Source organism: Orycteropus afer, unplaced genomic scaffold (assembly GCF_000298275.1).
Source record: "Orycteropus afer afer isolate SDZICR_OR568_19922 unplaced genomic scaffold, OryAfe1.0 scaffold00081, whole genome shotgun sequence".
Lineage (NCBI taxonomy): Eukaryota > Metazoa > Chordata > Mammalia > Tubulidentata > Orycteropodidae > Orycteropus > Orycteropus afer.
In genome coordinates, this window is record NW_006921668.1 from 412,250 (window position 1) to 433,037 (window position 20,788).

The 20,788-nt window shown below is 39.5% G+C and overlaps 1 protein-coding gene across 1 annotated transcript in view; it reads right to left on the reverse strand.

Annotated features, from left to right (window-relative positions):
• The window catches only part of TBC1D4 (TBC1 domain family member 4), a 305,464-nt gene that overhangs the window by 15,861 nt on the left and 268,815 nt on the right, over positions 1 to 20,788 (reverse strand). Inside the window, exons 17-18 of the mRNA XM_007941498.1 lie at positions 16,919 to 17,077; positions 1,175 to 1,419 (exon numbers count right to left, since the gene is read on the reverse strand). Of these exons, the coding sequence (XP_007939689.1) occupies positions 1,175 to 1,419; positions 16,919 to 17,077 (404 nt within the window). The remainder of the gene's footprint in view (positions 1 to 1,174; positions 1,420 to 16,918; positions 17,078 to 20,788) is intronic.

Sequence of the window (20,788 nt, forward strand, 5' to 3'; positions counted from 1 at the left end):
AGCTCAGTCTTTTTGCCTATAGATTATTAAAACATTAAGCGCATACACTGATTACTGGGAATAAAGAGTATATTTTTAAAAAACATTTAAAGCATTTTAATTCTTATATAAAACATAATATTATGACAAACTAGAGTCTTGTGTAGCTCATTTTCAGAGCATTCTTCCATTCCCTTCTATAAAGTCTTCCTGTGTACTTTCACTACTAGAAGTTTTATATTGCAAGACGGTAGTTGTTTGAGATGTCCTATCGATAAAATGTAAACTGTCTTTTAAAAACCAATACATTTAGAAAAGTGAAATTTATATCACAGAAGAAAAAAATAACCAAATCCCTTGTCTTTGAGTCACTTTTGACTCACGGCAAACCCACGTGTGTTAGAGTAGATCTGTGCTCCACAGGTTTGTAAGGCTCTGACTTTTCATAAGCAGATCATCAGACCCTCCTTCCAAGGTGCCTCTGGGTGGGATCAAACTGCCAACCTTCCAGTTAGTATTCAAGTTTTTAACCATTTGTGCCATCCCCGGACTTCAGAAGGAGAAATGTGTAAACAAGGAGTTTGAAATAGATTAAAGATAGAGGTGACAGAGAATACCTCACTTATAAGTAAAAAATATAAATGGTGCTTCTTCAGAGCATGCTAAGAAATATCAAATGAAGAAGCACCGCTGACTTTGAACACTTTTTCCTTTCTAAGGGCCTATCTTACATTGAGATAAAGGAGGTCGATCCAGCATGGTAAACTCAAGAAGAACCACAACATAGATATCTGTCATACATGTACTGAACGTGAAAGGATAGATTTTAAACAAAAGATTTGTGACACTTTTTGATTACGAAGTTGGAGAAAGTGAATAAAGATGACTTGACATTTTCTTCATGTGATCCATAGACTTAAGAGGGTAGTGACTTATGCACCCATCAGTTTTTTTGAATTGGTTATTTTTTCAGTTGAGGAACTTAATGGAAAAGTTATTCTATAAATGGAGATCATATACTCATAAGTTCAGAATAATCCCAAATCCCACAGTAAAACCATGAACTAAAATAGAGACCCAAGTTCCAAAGCAATGGGTACCAATTTCTTTAACTCTGACTTGTCTTTTAGAAGAGAGCTTCCATTAACATTTCCACATGGTTTCATGTGTTCCTCATGAAGAACACCTGCCTCACCTGCAGTGACATCATGTCAGGTCTGTACTGCTTACGGAAGCCAAGGTCATACATGAGGAACTTCAGCATTTCAAAGGCTTGCTCTTCACTCATGTGCAGGAGCAGGACTCCAGCCACAAAGCTGATTCCCTGGCAGTAACCCACTTCTTTGTCCAGCAAAGAATAGGCTTTTAGGAGGTTAAAGAGTGACAACTGCCCTGCCCCAAGCTGTGCTGAAAAGTAAGGGTGAGTAGGAAATGTCCTTCCTGCAGAGGAAAGAAAAACAAATATTTTTGAGATGCCCTGGTTCTTTGGAGACCAGAGTAAAATTGCAACGCAGTGACCTCCAAGAATAAACAAACACTCTTTCAGAACCTGTGAGCTGCTTGGAGTACCCACCTGTCAGTGGAGGCTTGTGTGTTGTTATGATGCTGAAAAGGTCTCAGCAGAGCTTCCAGACTAAGATGGATTAGGAAGAAAGGCTTAGTGATCTACTTCTGGAAATCAAACAATGAAAACCCTAGGGATCATAACTGTCCAATCTGCAACTGATCACAGGGGTGGCACAAGACAGGGAAGTGTTTCATCCCTTTGTGCATAGGATCACCATGAGTTGAGGCCTGTCTCATAGAAGCTAACAGCAATTCTATAGCCACTTGTGATGCAGTGAATTACTTATATGGCCCTTCTAGCCCTGGTCTTGTAACTCCCACAAAAATGATTTGGTGGGACTATGTAAATAAGGTACTTAATGGTCAACCAAGAAGATTGGATAGTTTTGCTAATGCAAATAAAGTCCTTGGAACCCTTGTAGAGAATTGGTCAATTTTGCCACCCTGCTAAGCTGAAAGGGAACCAATCCCAGAGGAACCTCACTACCACCAAGAAAAGGAGCCAGGAGCATATCATGCCCTTTGGACCCAAGGTTCCTGAGCTAAGACCCTCCTAGACCCAAAAGACAGGAAGAGCTGTAACACTGAAGACAGCATGAAACATCTGTGGCATGGGAATGGCAAGTTAGGCTTACTGACCCATGGAGCAAGAGAGCTGAGCCCTTCAGGCAGTATGCCTCCTGGCAGAATGAGGTGCCTGCAGGTACTTACTGGCAGAGGTAAAGAGCTTTGCAATACTTGCCTGAGTAGGACACAGGACAGGCTCTAGTAGGGGCAGAGGCCAGGCCTGAGCAGAGGGCCCAGTGGCAGCAGCTGAGAAGAAGCTGTCCTGATCAAAATAGTATATACTGAGCTGTTCTTGTTACTTCCAGGTTACTCCTGATCCTGAAATGTAACCTGTTACTTTCCTAATGAACCCCAAAATCATAAGTATGATCTGTGAGTTTTGTGTGGCCACTATAGCAAATCATCAAATCTAGCAGGGAAGTAGATAGTGCTATGGGAGGGACAGCAGGTTTCAGAATTGGTCAAAATGATGGGGGTGGAGATATGTCAGACCTCAGTATTGTAGGAATCAGCCTTGGGCTGAGGTGGATCTTGATTCTTCTCTCTCCCCCAAAGTTAGAGGAGGGATACCGCCTCACAACTTTTACATAAGACCTAAGTCCTATCAGATTCCCACCCTATCTACACATACATGACATGTTAGTACACATTAGGCTAAGCAACATTCCTTTCTAAACAAAATTTTTAAAATCTGCAAACCAAGGACATATCAAGGAGAGGCCCCTGGAAAACATAAGATTTTTTCTGCCTACATATTAAATTCACATAAAGACCATCCTCTAACTAGAACCAAAATTCTATGAGAAATCATTTTACTTAAAAGGAAATTTATTAGTCCATAAACAAATTTCTTTCTGCTTTTCTTATAATATGACACTAGAGGGACTTTTTTCAGGAATTGTTTTGTTTTACATTCAGTCTGTCTTTCAGTAAATACACCCATTCCTCACTTATCAACATGATTAGGTTCCAAAGACCAGGTCATTAAGAGAAAATTGGAATTAAGTGAAAATGGAGGATGATCACATCAGACTATAAAATGAAGGATGACTACATAATTACCTAACTGACAAATTACATCATTACACAGCTGTCAAACCACTGAGAATCACAGCCCAGGCAAGTTGATACATAACCTTGACCATCACAGCCAACATTACTCTCACTTCACACCTTGGCATTCATTACTGCCAGACATGCATTGTTAATGTGTAAAATAGTCAGATTGTAGATATGACAGCATTACTGCCATAAGGAAGTAGCTCTGGTGGCACAGTGAGTAAGGCATTTGGCTGCTAACCAGAAGTTCAGTGGTTCAAACCCACCAGCGCCTCGACGGGAGGAAGATTAAGCAATTAATTCACTTCTATAAAGAGTTACAGCCTTGGAAACCCAATGGGGCTTGCTATGAGTCAGATTTGACTCAATGGTAGTGGGTTTCGTTCTCTCTCTCTTTTTTAATTTGTCATAGTGCAAAATGTTAGATAACAAGATAATCAACAAGTGAGGAGTAGGTATAATTTTTTTTCAAAGATCTTTTGCTCTCTGTTTCTTAAACTACCTCCCTTAGCTATCTTGAAACTGTTTCCTTTCTTCAACATATCCAAAAAGGACAAGGAAGGTAAAGGGTTTAGTTTATTTCAAATAAATTCCCCTCCAAAATTCACCTTTGGGTATAAAATTACCATACAGACATCTGAACTAGACAACACATTCAGGCCTGGATCACTAAAAAGCTGGTAGTAAATACTGAAACAAATCCCTCTTCATCAGCAAAGCTGGCAATCACTGGCCTCTCACTTGCCCCATGCCAAGAACATGAAGGGGAATGTTAGCTTTCTTGTGAAATGATTATTCATGTGAACTAGAATTTGTAAGAATGCCACATTTTAAAACATTTTTTATCACATATTCCTGAAAGTAATCCCCACCCCACCTCCCCCACAGGTGATGGAATGAATATTACTGCAGAGCAAGTAAAGAGAAGATATGAGAAAATAACAAGATCACACTGAGGAAACAAAGACAGCTACAAGCAGAATCAAATATGCAATTTTTAAAGTGATAATTTTACTTTTGTAGTGAAAAAATGTTTACTAAAGAAAATTTATAAATGCACTGTCTAGCTAAGAAGTTTATCCTAGCTCTGCTTTTTTCCCAGCCAGTCTTTCCTTGTAATTTGATCTCATCATTTCCCTTTGTTATTAGTATATCCACCTTGACTATGCCTGCCTGCACCACCTCAATCCACAAGGCTGATCACCATTAACATTCCCAGGAACACAGATTTGGAAGATGCCATAGAAACGGTCCAGTTCAATGTCCTCATTCAATACAGAGGACTGAGAAGAAAAGTACTCTAAGTGTACGGTTAATGGTAGAACCAAGACATGGACTCAAATTTTCAGTTTTTTTGTAAAATACCTTTTTAATTCTACTGAGCTCAAAGAATATTAACTGAGTTTGGCCCTTTCCAAACAAAAGCTATTTGCCATCCAAAATTGTTGTTGTTGTTGTTATGTGCCATCCAGTCAGACTTGACTCATAGCAAGGCCTTCTTGGGTTTCCAAGGCAGTATCACTATGGAAGTAGATTCCCCAACCTTCCCTCCGAGGAGTGGCTGGTGGGTTTGAACCGCCAGTCTTCTGGTTAGCAGTCAAGTGCCTTAGGCACTATGCTACCAGAGCTCCTATCCAATATTAACAGAAGTAAAAACTAAGTTTTAGTCAGCGATTTTTATATGCCCTAATGAGGAAGATGGGACAATCTACTTCCATAGTGATACTGCCTCAGAAACCCAAGGAGGGGTCGCTATGAGTCGGGTCTGACATGACAGCACATAACAACAACAACAAATAATATATGACCTCAAATAAGATATCTGCCCTCATTAAAAGCATCAACTGTTAGGGATATTCATGAAACAGTCAAATAATGTAAAAAAATGTAATTCAGTAATACAGATATTTTAAAATATTTATTATACTATGCTAACCTATAGAGAAATCAGAGACCAAATAACTTTTAAAATCATATCATATTTACTTCTCATAAGTTACTGAAATTCACTACTTAAAAAATTTTTTTTTCTGTCGCTACCACTGGAAATTCTATCCTAGATCAAAAGTACCTGTTCACATAACATTTTTGTTAGGTGCCATGAGTCAATTCTGACTCATAGTGATCCCATGTACAACAGAATGAAACACTGCCCGCTCCTGCACCTTCTCACAGTCACTGCTTTGTTTGAGCTCACTGTTACAGCTACTGTGTTAATCCATCTCATTGAGAGTCTTCCTCTTTTTTCCTGACTCTCTACCAAACGTGATTTCCTTCTCCAGGGACTGGTCCTTACTGATAACATGTCCAAACTATGTGAAATGAAGTTTTGCCATCTTCACTAAGGAGACTTTCTGGCTATAATTCTTCAAAGACAGATTTGTTTGTTCTTCTTTTAGCCCACAGCATATTTAAGATTCTTCTCCAACACCACAATTCAAATGCATTAATTCTTCTTCACTCTTCCTTACTCACTGTCCAGCATTCTCATGTATATATTGTTGTTGATAGGTGCTGTCAAGTCATCTCTGACTCATAGCGACCCTATGCACAGCAGAACGAAACACCGCCCGGTCTCTCCCAGCTCCATGATCCTTGCTACGCTTGAGCTCATCACCACAGCCAAGGTGTCAATCCAGCTCACTGACAGCCTTCCCCTCTTTTGTCGACCTTCCACCTTACCAAGTGTGACATCCTTCTCCAGGGAATGGTCCCTTCTGACAACATGCCAAAGTAGGTGAGATGAAGTCTGGCCATTAATGCTTCCAAGGAGCATTCTAACTGCACTTCCTACAGGACAGATTTGTTAGTTCTTTTAGCAGTTCATGGTACTTTCAGCATTCTTTGCCAGCACCACATCTCAAAAGCACCAATTCTTCTTCCATCTTTTTTATTCATTGTCCAGCTCTCACATACATATGAGGCAATTGAAAATATCGTGGCTTGCGTCAGGCATCTTAGTCCTCAAGGAGACATCTTTGATCCTCAGCACTTGAAAGAGGTCCTTTGCAAATGACTTGCCCAGTGCTATACGTCATCTGATGACTTGGCTGCTGCTTCCATAGGCATTGATTGTAGAACCAAGCAATGTGAAGTCTTTGATAACTTCAACCTTCTCTCCATTTATTATGATACACTTATAGGTCCAGTAGTGAGAATTTTTGTTTTCTTTGTATTGAGATGTAATCCATACTACAGGCTGTATTCTTCAATCTTCATCAGTAAGTGCTTTAAGTCATCCTCACTTTCAGCAAGCAAAGTTGTGTCATCAGGGTATTGCAACCCTGACACCACGTTCTTCTTCATATAGCCCAGTTTTGCAGATTATTTGCTCAGCATATAGATTGAATAAGTACGGAGAAAGGATACAACTCTGATGCACTCCCTTCTTGATTTTAAACCATGCAGCGTCCCCTTGTTCTGTTTGAATGACAACCTATGTAGAGGTTCCTCATGAGTACAATCAAGTGTTCTGGAATTCCCATTCTTCTCAGTGTTATCCATAATTTGTTATGACCCACACAATCGAATGCTTTTGCATAGTCAATAAAACACAAGTAAACATCTATCTGGTATTCTTTGCTCTGAGCCAGGATCCATGTGACATCAACAGTGATATCCCTTGTTCCATGTCCTCTTCTGAATCCGGCCTGCACTTCCAGAAGTTCTCTGTCAATATACTGCTGCAATGGTTTTTTAATTATCTTCAGTAAGATTTTATTTGCATGCGATATTAATGATATTGCTTGATAATTTCCACATTCTGTGGGGATCACCTTTCTTTGGAATGGGCACAAAAACAGATCTCTTCCAGTCAGTTGGCCAGGTAGCTGTCTTCCAAATCTCTTGGCATAACTGAGTAAGTGCCTCCAGTGGGGCATCCGTTTGTTGAAACATCTCAATGGGTATTCCGTCAATTCCTGGAGCCTTGTTCTTCGCCAATTGCTTCAGTGCAGCTTCAACTTCTTCCTTCAGTATCATTGGTTCTTGATCATATGTCACCTCCTGAAATGGATGAAGATCTACCAGCTCTTTTTGGTAAAGTGACTCTGTGTATTCTTTCCATCTTATTTTAATGTTTCCTGCATTATTGAATATTTTGCCCATAGAATCTTTCAATATTGCAACTCGAGACTTAAATTTTTTCCTCAGTTCTTTTAGCTTGAGAAATGTTGAGCATGTTCTTCCCTTTAGGTTTTCTAAATCCAAGTCTTTGCACATTTCATTAACGTAATTGGCTTTGTTTTCTCGAGCTGCTCTTTGTAATTTTTTGTTCAGCTCTTTTATCTTGTCATTTCTTCCATTTGCTTTAGCTACTCTCCATTCAGCGGCAAGTTTCAGAGTCTCTTCTGACATTCATTCTGGTCCTTTCTTCTTTTATTGTCTTTTTAATGACTTCTTGCTTTCTTCATGGATTATGTTCCTGATGTCATCCCACAATTCTTCTGGTTTTCAGTCACTGGTGTTCAGTGCATCAAATCTATTCTTTAGATGGTCTCTAAATTCAGGAGGGAAATATTCAAGATCATATTTTGGTTCTCGTAGACTTTTTTTTAATTGACTTCAACTTCAAATTGAACTTGCATATGAGCAGTTGATGGTCTGCTCCACAATCAGCTCCTGGCCTTGTTTTGGCTGAAGATATTGAGCATTTCCATTGCCTCTTGCCACTGATGAAGTCAATCTGATTCCTGGGTATTCCTTCTGGCAAAGTCCATATGCATAGCCACCATTTGCATTGATGAAAAAAATGCAATGAATAAGTAGTTGGATTTGAAAAATTCTATCATGCCATCTCCAGCGTTATTTCTGTCACCAAGGCCAAATTTTCCAAACACCAGTGATTCTTCTTTGTTTCCAACTTTTGCATTCCAGTCACCACTGATAATTAACACATCCTGATTGCACATTTGGTCAATGTCAGACTGCAGAAGTTGATAAAAATCTTTAATTTCCTCATCTTTGGCTTTGGTGGCTGGTGCATAAATTTGAATAAGTCATATTAACTGGTCTTCCTTGAAAGCATATGGATATTATCTTACGACCGACAGCACTGTAATTCAGGACAGATCTTGAAACATCCTTTGTGATGATAAATGCCACACTATTCCTCTTCAAATTGTCATTCCCAGCATAGTACATCATATGGTTGTCTGATTCAAAATGGCCAAAATAGGTCCATTTCAGGTCACTAATGCCTAGGATATCAATCTTTATTCATTCCATTTCATTTTTGATAACTTCCAATTTTCCTAGATTCATACTTCATACATTCCATGTTCCTATTATTAATGGATGTTTGCAGCTGTTTCTCCTCAATTTGAGTTATGCCATGTCACCAAATGGTGGTCTCGAAAGCTTTACTTTATCCACATCAGTAAGGTCGGTCCTACTCTGATAATGCAGCTCTTTCCTAGTCATATTTTGAAAACCTTCTGACCTAAGGGGCTCATCCTCCTGCACAGTATCAGATATTGTTTCCAGGCTATTCATGAAGTTGTGCTGTACTGTATCAGACAGTGTTTTGTGCTATTCATAAGATTTTCCCTGGCCAATTCTTTGTAAAGTGGATGGCCTCTTCCTTCTTCCTAGTCTGTCTCAGTCTGTAAGCTGCATTGAAACCTGTGCACCATGTGTAACCCTGCCAGCACTTGAAACACCAGAGGCACAGCCTCAACCCTCACAGCAACATGCAAGCCACAATAGCATGACAAACTGACAGACAAGTTTGTCTTGTTCAGCTGTTTGAAACCTCTCTGCCCTCCCCTTACCCGGATCCCTGGTGCTGCTCTGCTCTGTCATCCCTTCTGGCTTCTCTTTCCCCCCACTTTTCTGGCTGGTGGAGATGGGGCCTGGGTCTCTCCCCTTACCCGGATCCCTGGCTGCTGCTCTGCTCTGTCATCTCCTCTGGTCTCACTTTCCCCTACTTTCCTGACTGTTGGGGATAGGGCCTGGGTCCCTCCTCTGGGTCCCTGGATGCTGCTCATGCACATAAGATAAGATTGAAATTATCATGGCTTGGGGCAGGCACATCTCAGTCCTCAAAGTGACATCTTTGCTCTTTAACATTTTAAAAAAGGTCTTTTGACAAGTATTGATTTGGGTGAAGAGAAGAACAATGTACCAAATATAAGTGATCAACATGGTGGTACTGAGGAAGAGGAAGACATAGAGAGGTGCATGGGACATACAGACAACAAAGATGAACCCTTTTGTACATAAAGTACTGCATTGTCAGTGAAGGCAAATGTGGATATACAAGTGGATAGATGGGTGGACAGGCTGAACTATTAGGTATGTTTATGCAGGGGGGAGAGTGCCCAAGACCATGTACAGGGGTGGTAGACAATGTTTGCATGAGTGTATTGGTATGTTCTGTAAGAATTCCCAGGTATATAGTAGAGCTGATGAAGGACAAGGCTGTAGTTACTTCTTCACTACAGCCAGCTACCCAGAGGGAGAGAGTATTTGGACCTGTGGGCTCGGGACCATAGTTGCAGGGGACATCAAGCTCTATTGGCATAACATACTACACAAAACATTTCTCTACATCCTACTTTGGTGAGTAGCAACTGGGCTCTTAAAAGCCTGCAAATAGTCATCTAGATCCAACGATGGGTCTCTCCTCATCCAAAGCAAAAAAGAATGAGGAAAACCAAAGATGCATGGAAACAATTAGTCCAAGGGATTAGTACAATATGTGATCTTCAGCCTATACAACTATGAGACCAGAACATGGTGCCCAGCTACAACTGTCAACCACTCAGAGGGTGGTCAATGTAGGAGATCCTGGATGGAACAGGAGAACAATGTGGAACAAAACTCAAAATCATTAAAAAAAAAAAAAAAAAAGGGACCAGGTTTGCTGGTCTGATGTAGCCTGATGGAACCACTGAGACCATGGCCCCTAGCTGCCCTTCAGGTCTGAAATTGAACCCACTCCTGTGGCTTCCAGCCAAACAAAAGACAGACATATGAGCTGAACATTTACATTAGGTAGATACATTCCTTGAAGAGAACAATCATGGAAGAATAGAAGGGTGGTGTATGCACAGGGAGACAGCTCAGGGGGCAAGAGTCCATGGAACGAAGGACACAGGAAAGAAGTAACTAATGGGGAGAAAATGGGAAGAGAGCTGTTGCATTGTGAGAGATTACAATGTCATGAGACAAAGTGTATGTGAGCTTCTGTATGGAAAGTGAATTTGCTCTGTAAAGTTTCACCCAAATCACAATTAAAAAAAAAAAAAAAGTCTTTTGAAGCAGATTTGCCCAATTAAAATGTTATTCCATTTCTTACTTGCTGTTTCCATGGGCACTGATTTTGGATCCAAATAAAATGAAATGCTTGACAATTTTAATGTTTTCCATTTATCAAGGTATTGCTTCATGGTCTAGTTACAAGATAGTTACAAGATTTTTTGTTTTCTTTATGCCACAGTGAAAGCTATAGTCTTTGATCTTCATCAGTAAGTGCTTCAAGTACTCTACACTTTCAGCAAAAAAAGGCTGTGTCATCTTTATACCACAGGTTGCTAATGATTCTTCCTCCAATCCTGATACTGATTTCTTCTTCATATAGTCAAGTTTCTTGAATTATTTCCTCAGCAAACAGATTGAGTGACCCTGACACACTTTTCCTAATTTCAAAACACTCAGTAGCCCATTGTTCTGTTGAGATGTCTCCCCTTAGTCTATGTACAGGTTCCACATGAGCATAATTAAGTATCTGGAATCCCCATTCTTCACAATGTTATCCATGATTTGTTATGATCAGTTGCTTAATGAAACAGCAGAGTTGATTTTCATTCATCCTATAGAAATTAATTTATGTTTCCCACAACCTAATAACTTATTAAGATGCTCTGATGTCATAGTGGTTAAAACATTAAGCTGCTAACCAAAAGTCCACTGGTTTGAACCTACCAGCTGCTCCGCAAGACAAAGATGAGTCAGTCTGCTTCCATAAAGATTTACACTTCCAGCCTTGGAAACCCTTTGGGCAAGAGTATTCTGTCCTAAAGGGTTGCTTCAAGTCAGAATTGACTGGAAGGAAGTAGGTTTTTTTTTTTTAAATCACTTATATAGTTTCATAAAATGACCTTTAAAGGTCTTTTTTTTTTTTTTTCATTTAAAGGGCTCAGGACCATAGTCTTGGGGGACATCATGCTCAATTGGCAGACATAGTTCATAAACCTACAATTAGGTTGTTCTACAATTTAAAAGGTTGTTCTACAATCTAATTTGGTGAGAGGCAATTGGTGTCTTAAAAGCTTTCGAGCAGCCACCTAAGATACAAATATTGGTCTCCTCTTGTCTGGAGCAAAGAGTGAAGAAGATCAAAGTCATCTGGAAACAATTAGTCCAAAGATAAACTGGACTATAAGGACTTCAGCCTCCACAGTCCAAGACCAGAAGAACTAGATGATGCCTGGTTACCATTGCCAACTGCTTGGAAAGAGGTCAAACTCTGGATATCCTGGAGAGAATGGGAGGAAAAATGTGGAACAAAATTCAAAAACACAAAAATGACAAGAATTGCTGGTCAGGGAGAGACTGGTGGAACCCACAAGACTATGGCCCTGGGTTACCCTTCAGGCCTAGAAATGGACTCACTAACATGGATAGGCTCTCAGCCCAACAGGAGAAAAACCTACATACAGAAGACCTATCCCATGTTGATGCCCCCACCTACTCTAGAGAGATGCATCCCTTGAATCAAGCAGCCATGAGACACTAGAGGGTTAGCACTCAAACAGAGAGAAAGCTGTACAGACAGGAATGTATGGATGAGAAGGGCATAGGGAGGGGGTGGTCACAGTGGGGAAAGGGGAGTAGAGTGATTTACAGTTGGGGAGGGTAATCAGGGCTGTGAAATCAGATATGCATGACATGTTGAATGAAAAACAAGTTTGCTATGTAAATTTGTACCCAAAGTACAAATAGAAATTTTTAAAAATAAATAAATAATAAAACAGAGGCCTTTTTTCAGCATTGCCACTACTTACCAATGTGAAGTACTATGACCAGGGACAATCATTACATCTCTGTTGAATTTTTTTGGTCCCCTTTTAAATTATTCTGCTGTTGTTTTTGTTGTTAGGTGTCATCGAGTTGGCTCTGACTCATAGCGACAATAGAACAAAACACTGCCTGGTCCTGCACCAGCCTTACAATCCTTGTTGTACCGGAGCCCATCATTGCAGCCACTGTGTTAATCCATCTCGTTGAGGGTCTTGCCTTTTTCACTGACCCTCCACTTTATGAAGCATGATATCCTACTCCAGAGAATGGTCCCTTCTGACAACATGACTAAAGTAGGTGGGACAAAGTTTGGTCATTCTTGCTTCCAAGGAGCATTCTGGTTGCACGTCTCCCAGGACAGATCTGTTAGTTCTTCTGGAAGTCCATGGTATTTTCTTCATGGGTTACCCTTTAGGCCTATAAATGAACTCACTAACAGCAGAAAAACCTACACACAGAAGACCTACCCCAGGTCTTCACCAACACCACAATTTAAAACCATCAACTCTTCTTCAGTTTTCTTCATTCATTCTTCAGCTTTCACATGAATATTAGGCAATGGAAAATACATGGCTTGGGTTAGGCACGCACCTTAGTATAAAGAGAAATCTTTGCTCTTTAGCACTTTAAAGAGGTCTTTTGCAGCCGACTTGCCCAGTCCAATACATCGTCTGATTTCTTGACTGATGCTTCCATTGGTCTTGATTGTGGAACCAAGTAATATGAAATCTTTGACAACTTCAATCCTTTCTCCATTTATCATGATGCTGCTTATTGATCCAGTTGTGAGGATTTTCATTTCTTTATTCTGAGATGTAATCCATACTGCAGACTGTAGTCTTTAATCTTCAACAGTAATTGCTTCAAGTCATCTTCACTTTCAGCAAGCAAGTGAGTTTTCCTCCAATCTTGATGCCATGGTCTTCAAATAGTTCAGCTTTTTTGATTATTTGCTCACCATACAGATTGGATGCTGTTGTTGTTATGTGCCATCAAGTCGAATCTAATTGGATAAGTATGGTGAAAAGATAGAACCATGATACACTCCATTCCTGATTATAAATCATGCAGTATCCCCTTGTTCTGTTAAAACAATAGCCTCCTGGTCAATGTGCAGGTTCCTCATGAGTGCAAGTAAGTGTTCCAGAATTTTCATTCTTCTCACTACTATCCATAATTTTTTATGACCCACACAGTCAAACGCTTTTGCATAGTCAATAAAACACAAGTAAACATCTTGTAATCTCTGCGTCCAGCCAAGACCCATCTGACATCAGCAATGATATCCCTCATTGTATGTCCTCTTCTGAATCCAGCTTACAGTTCTATAAGTTCCCTGCCAAAATACTGCAGCACCATTTTTTGCATTCTCTTCAGCAGGATTTTACTTGCCTGTGATACTGTCTGATAATTTCCACATTCTGTTACATCACCTTCTTAGGGAATAGGTACAAATGTGGATCTCTTCCCTTCATTTGGCCAGGTAGCTGTCTTCCAAATTTCTTGGCATAGACGAGTAAGTGCCTCCAGCACATCATCCCTTTGTTGAAACATCTCAATGGGTATTCCTTCAATTCCTGGAGCCTTTTTTTTTTTTTTTTTTCTTTTTTTGCCAATTCCTTCAGTGCAGCCTAAACTTCTTCCTTCAATACCATTGGTTCTTGTTCATATGCCACCTGAAATAGATGAACATGAACCAATTTTTTTTTTGGTACAGTTACTCTGTGTATTCCTTCCATCTTCTTTTGATGTTTCCTGCATCACTCAATATTTTGCCCATAGAATCCTTCAACATTGCTAATCGAGGCTTGAATTTTTTCTTCAGTTCTTTCAGTTTGAGAAATGTCAAGCATGTTCTTCCCTTTTGGTTCTATAACTCTAAGTCTTTGCACATTTCATTATAATAATTGACTTTGTCTTCTTGAACTGCTCTTTGAAATCTTCTGTTCAGCTCTTTTATTTTTTTTAAATTGTGCTTTGGGTGCAAATTTACACAGCAGAATTTGTTTTACATTCAACAGTTTGTGTGCCTTTGGTTTCACTCCCTGATTACCATCCCCAATCCTCACCCACACTCCTCCTCCTCTCCCTTCCCAGGGAACCCCTCCATCCCTGTGCCCTTAATTATGCACTCCTGTCTGTCCAGCTTTACCTCCATATGAATGCTGCCTGTCCAGTGCCCATGGCTGACTTCTCAAAGGGGTGTATCTTCATAGAGTAGGTGGGTTCATTGCCCTGGATTGGGTGTTCTGCACATAAGTCTTACTACTGTTGGGCTGAGAGCCAGCCCTTGGGAGTTAGTCTTATCCCAGGCCTGCAGTGTATCCCAGGGCCATAGTATTGGGGGTTCCACTAGACTCTATGCAACCAGTAATTCTGGTCATTATTGTGTATTTGGATTTCATTCCACATTCTTCCTCCCGTTGTATCCAGGATCTCCAGTTATGATCCCTCCCTGAGTGGCTGACATTGATAGTCAGGCACCATCTAGTTCTTCTAGTCTTGAGGCCCATCATATTCTAGGGCTGATTGTTTCAAAATGCCTTTGTTTTTCTTTACTCTTCTTCACTTCAGATGAGAGGAGACCATTAGCTGCATCTCAGATGGCCACTCGAAAGCTTTTAAGACCCCAGTCGCTACTCACCAAAGTAGGTTGTAGAACAAGATTACTATTATGTTATGCCAATTGTCAGCTCTTTCATTTTGCCATTTCTTCCATTGGCTTTAGCTACTAGTACTCCATCTAAGAGCAAGTATCAGAGTCTCTTCTGACATCCATTTTGGTCTTTTCTTCCTTTCCTGTTTTTTTTAACAATCTTTTGCTTTCTTCCTGGATGATGTTCTTAATATCATTCCACAACTCACCTTCTTTTTTGGTGATTGGTATTAAGTGCATCAAATCTATTCTTCAGATGTTCTCTAAATTCAGGTGGGATATAATCAAGGTCATGTTTGGCTCCTGTGAACTTATTTTAATTGCCTTTAGCTTCAACTTGAACTTGCAAATGAACAGTTGATGGTCTGTTCCACTGTCAGCTCCCGGCCTTGTTTTGGCTGAAGATACTGAGCTTCTTCATCATCTCTTTCCACAGATGTAGTTGATCTGATTCTTGTGTATTCCATCTGGTGAGGTCTACATGTATAGCCACTATTTATGTTGTTGAAAAAAGGTATTTGCAATGAATAAGTTGTTAGTCTTGCAAAATTCTATCATGCAGTCTCTGGCATCATTTCTATCACCACAGGCGTATTTTCCAACTACTGGTGATTCTTCTTTGTTTCCAACTTTTGCATTCCAATCACCAATAATAATCAACACATCTTGATACATGTTTGGTCAATTTCAGACTGCAGATGTTGGTGAAATTCTTTAATTTCCTCATCTTTGGCTTTGGTAGTTGGTGCATAAATTTGAATAATAGTAGTATTAACTTGTCTTCCTTGTAGGTGTATGGATATTATCCTATCACTGACAGCACTGTATTTCAAGATAGATCTTAAAACACTTCTGTGATGATCAATGCCACACCATTCCTCTTCAATTTGTCATTCCCAGCATAGTAAATGGTATGGTTGTCTGATTCAAAATGGCCAAAACCAGTCCATTTCAGGTCATTAATGCCTAGGATATTGATCTTTATGCATTCCACTTCATTTTTGACAACTTCTAATTTTCCTAGATTCATACTTCATACATTCCATGTTCTGATTATTAATGGATGTTTACAGGTGCTTCTTCCCATTTAGAATTGTGCCTTATCAGCAAATGGAGGTCCTGTCAGCTTTACTCCATCTACGTCATTAAGGTTGATCTACTTTGAGGAGGCAGCTCTTCCCTAACATATTTTGAGTGCCTTCCAACCCAAGGAGTCATCTTCCATCACTATATAAGACAATGTCTCAGGGCTATTCCAGTAATATATCCAACAGTGTTTCACTGCTATTCATAAGGTTTTCACTGGCCAGTTCTTTGAGAAGTGGATAGCCCCTTCCTTCTTCCCAGTCTGTCTTAGTCTGGATGCTCTGCTGAAACCTGTCCACCATGGGTGACCCTGTTGGTATTTGAAATACTAATGGCATAGCGTTCAGCCTCACAGCAACATGCAAGCCACCACAGTATGACAAATTGACAGGTACGTGGTGGGCTGTCGTTGTTAGCTGCCATCAAATATCCCATGACTCAATGACCCCATGTACAACAGAATGATGGTGCCTAGTCCTGCACAATCCCATGATTAGTTGTAGATGGGACAGCTGTTATCCATAGGGTCTTCAATGGCTGGTTTTCAACCATTCTATGTATTCAGTCTGCAAGCTCCACTGAGATCTATTCAACATCACAGTAACTTACTTTATTAAAACACTTATGAAGGCTTTTACAACTAGCATCCATTGATATAATAGTTGTCAATCCCACAGAAAAATCAATTGCTAAAAATATAGGAACAGCAATTACCCAACAATATGGCCTTACCAAAATACAGCCTTAAAATGATTCAAATAAAACTCCTTTTTCAGAAGGAAAATTTGGGGGTGAAAAATTAAACACTCAGGCAATTATGGTATCTTCAATCAGAGATAAGCCCAATTTTCCCTTGGGAAGAGAAAAGGTCAGAAAGTCTTCATATGTTTTTTAATAACACCAAAAAAAAAAAAAAAAGACCTCAATAAAAGGGACCTTCTGTTTACTTTTAATTAGTTATAATCAGTACAGCAAACATACCTAAATCCACAAGGATAGCGTGCTGCTGAGCAGTGAGCTGCTTTAAAAGTTCTTTATATGAAGTGTCAGGAGGCTGTTGTTTATTAGGTAATCTGTGTCTTAGACGATATTGTAAAGCTAGGAATTGCCAAATTTCTCCTCGTCGACTTTTGGGAACTCCTACAATTGAAGAGATAAATAAGCAAGAACTTAAATTCTAAAATTAAATTTGTAAAACCACAGTTGATAAACTATGTAATGCTTAAACATGGGCAGCTGTACCATACTTTATGCCAACCTAAGTCCACATGGTATAATGTATTGACAGAAGTAAATTTTGATAAGTTTAATTATGTAGCTGCCAATATCTTTCTAAAGAACTTGTAGAATAAAAACAGTAATAATGACAATATTAACAACCTCAGCTAGGATTTTTTTAGTATTGCTATGAATTAAGTCATGTTCCCTAAAAAGTAATGTTGAAGTGTTAACACTTGTCCCTATGAATATGACCCTGTTTGGAAATAGGGGTTTTCTTTTGGTATGTTATTGAAGTACCAGAGTACAGTGGGCCCTAAACCTAATCCTTTCTGAGTGGTATCTATCCATAAGCCCAGAAACATAAAAAAACACCCAGGGCTACCAACATGGAAGGGCCTTTCCCTACAGATGATGCCTATATTTGGACTTCTCCCTCCAAAACTGTGAGATAATAAATTCCTATTTTTTAAAGCCACCAACTTGTGATATTTTTTGCTATGGCAACACTAAGCAACTACGAAAGCACCTAACATTTATTGAGTGTACTGTGGTGCTAAGCATTGTATGTGTGATCAGACAACAACTCTATGAGTAGGTAATTACGATTATCTCCACTTTACAGATGGTGAAGCTTAGGCATAAAGAGGTTAAGTAACTTGCCCCAAAAGTGGCATTTTAAGATTGGAACTCAGGCACTCTGGTTTCAAAGTCCAAACCATGAAATGCCCAAATGTATAACTGACTATTTTTATATTTTATTTGGTTTTAAGCCACTAACAAAAGCTAGCTTTCTTTTTAAATATTTATAACCAACAAATAACTTTTAAAAACAGAAGTAAATAGCACTCTTAATTGTTCCTAAAAAAATAAAAAAGACAAATACAAAATGAAGGCAAAACTGGAGTGCTATAGAACATTATTCTGCTTTTAAAAAGAAAATACTTAGCATTTATAAGGAAACTTTAACACTACTATGCTTGAAATGCAAAGGGTATTATAAGCAGTTAAGAGTATGCTAAAACTATGATTTTTATTCCAAGGGACAGAATTCAATTCTATACAGTATGAGTCAGGGCTGACTCGACGGCACATAACAACAACAGTACAGGCAGTCTTATTTCATTCAATAAATGTTTCCAGTTCATATAGACTGGATCTGTTAAGAGGTTCCTGAACTCCAGCTGGATAAAGGAAGTAAAGTTTAATAGAACAAATTTCTTTGAACTGCAATGCCACCATTTGCATAAAATGGAAGTAGTATTGTTCAAAAGGTAAAACTCAGCCCCTCTGACATTATTTAGTAGGCCCTCCATGACACACCTCCAAACAATTTTTGGAACCACATTACCTACCGTTCCCTGCCATATAGCAGAAGCTGAAGGTACTTTTCACACCTCTGTGGTCTTGCTCCTACTATTGCCTTTATGGAGTTCCAAGCCCCTCCATTTGGTTGCTGTCTTGGTTCTCTAGTGCTACTATAACAGATATACCACAGCAGGTGGCTTAACAAACAGGAATTTATTCTCTTACAGTTTAGGAGACTAGAAGTCCAATTCAGTGTGCCACCTCTAGGAACTGTGTGAAGGAACCTCAACCTTGGGCATCAGTTTTGCCTCTTATTCCAGCCTCACTGGAGCTACAGGTATCTCCTAACTCAGATAGCTCCTGACTGACTAGAGGCTGACTAACCTGAGGTTGGCAGGTAAAATGGCACAATCCGAAGATCAGTAAGCAATATGGCAGGCCTCTGGTTCAAGCCCAGGAACCAGAGATGAAGACTCAGCCAAATGCAGGATCCAGATGTGCCAAAAAGCCAGAGACTGCTCTCAAAGCATCTCCTTGTATACTGGAAGCAGGCCACAACCCAAAGGCAACTACTTAGCTGCTCACAGCAGATTCCACCATGGCCGTGATTACAATTTCATCATGGTAAATAACTACATTCAGCTACCCAGCCACTCAAAATCACAACCCAGTCAAGGTGACACACAGCCTTAACTATCATAGTTACCAAGTCTATTTTTATTTATGGATAAACTCAAATGTCTCCTCTTCTACTCAAGCTCTCCTTAACATCTCTAGAAAGAGTAATCACTCCTTTTCACATACTGTTTGATTTATACTTTAACATTCCTAGACTGGAATATCATTAGTTCTCTACTGTATATTTGTCTCTCTCCCCACTTAGATGGTGAGCTCCTTGAGAGTTCTTATTGCTGGGTGCAATAGAGTTGATTTTGGATTCATGGCAACCCCATATGACAGAACAGAACTGCTTCCCATAGGGTATTCTAGGCTGTAATCCTTACAGGCCACCACTTGTCTGTCAGTTTGTTGTACTGTGAGGCTGAAGACTATGCCACTAGTATTTCAAACACCAACAGGGTCACCGATGGTGGACAGGTTTCAGCAGAGCTTTCAGACTCAGACAGACTGGGAAAAAGGATGGAGGCATCCACTTGTGAAAAAATTAGCCAGTGAAATCCTTATGAAGAGTAGTGAAATGCTGTCTGATATATTACTGGGAAAATTTACATACAGCCTTGAAACATCATCTGATATAGTGCCAGAAAGTGAGCACCTCAGACTGGAAGGCAATCCAAATACCATTGGGGAAGAGCTACCTCCTCAAAGTAGAGTTGACTTTAATGATGTGAACAGAGTAAAACTTTTGGGACCTTCATTTGCTCATGGAACATGGCTCAAAATGGGAAGAAAAAGCTGCAAACATGCATTATTAATCAGAATGTGGAATGTACAAAGTATGAATCTAGGAAAACAAGGAGTTATAAAAAATGAAATGGAATGCACAAAGATTGATATCCTAGGCAATAGTGAGCTGAAATGGATTGGTTTTGGCCATGTTGAATCAGGCAATATATGCTCTACTATTCCAGGAACGACAAATTGAAGAGGAATGATGTCACATTCATTGTCACAAAAAATATTTCAAAAAAGAAATATCACCTACAATGGACAAATAGGCTGAGTTATGATTACTTAGCATAAACCATGCAGGCAAGAAGGCAATGGGACGGTACATGTAAAACACTGAAGGAAAAGACTTCCAAGCAAAAATCCTGTATCCAGCCAAACGGTCCATCAAATATGAGGGTGAAATCAAGACATTATCAGACAGAAATTAAAAGATTTTGTGAAAACCAGACCAACCCTACAAAAATGCTAAAGGAAGTCCTTGCAATAGAGAACTCACAACAGAGAACAACAAAATCAGGGCACGTGACATCAACACTAAAACCAAATCAGAAACAGATGCTCAAAATAAGCCCATAAAACATTGTACACACATTAAAAAAAAAAAAAAAAAAAAAAAAACCTAACTAAGAGAGTCAATCTACACACACCAGTAACAAAGCAAATAGAGGGAATAAAAGTCCTAGGTATAAAACTTCAAAATGGACAGGAAAAACCATCCTTATAGACCAGACTGTTTAAAAAATAGAGAGACAAGAATTCACTCCAAGGTGCCCCTAGCTGCCCTTCAGGTCTGGAATTGAACCCACACCTGTGGTTTCCAGCCAAACAAAGTATAGGCATGTGAGTTAAACATTTACCTCAAGTAGACACACGCCTTGGAGAGAACAATCACGGGAGAAGGAAGGGCTGCTT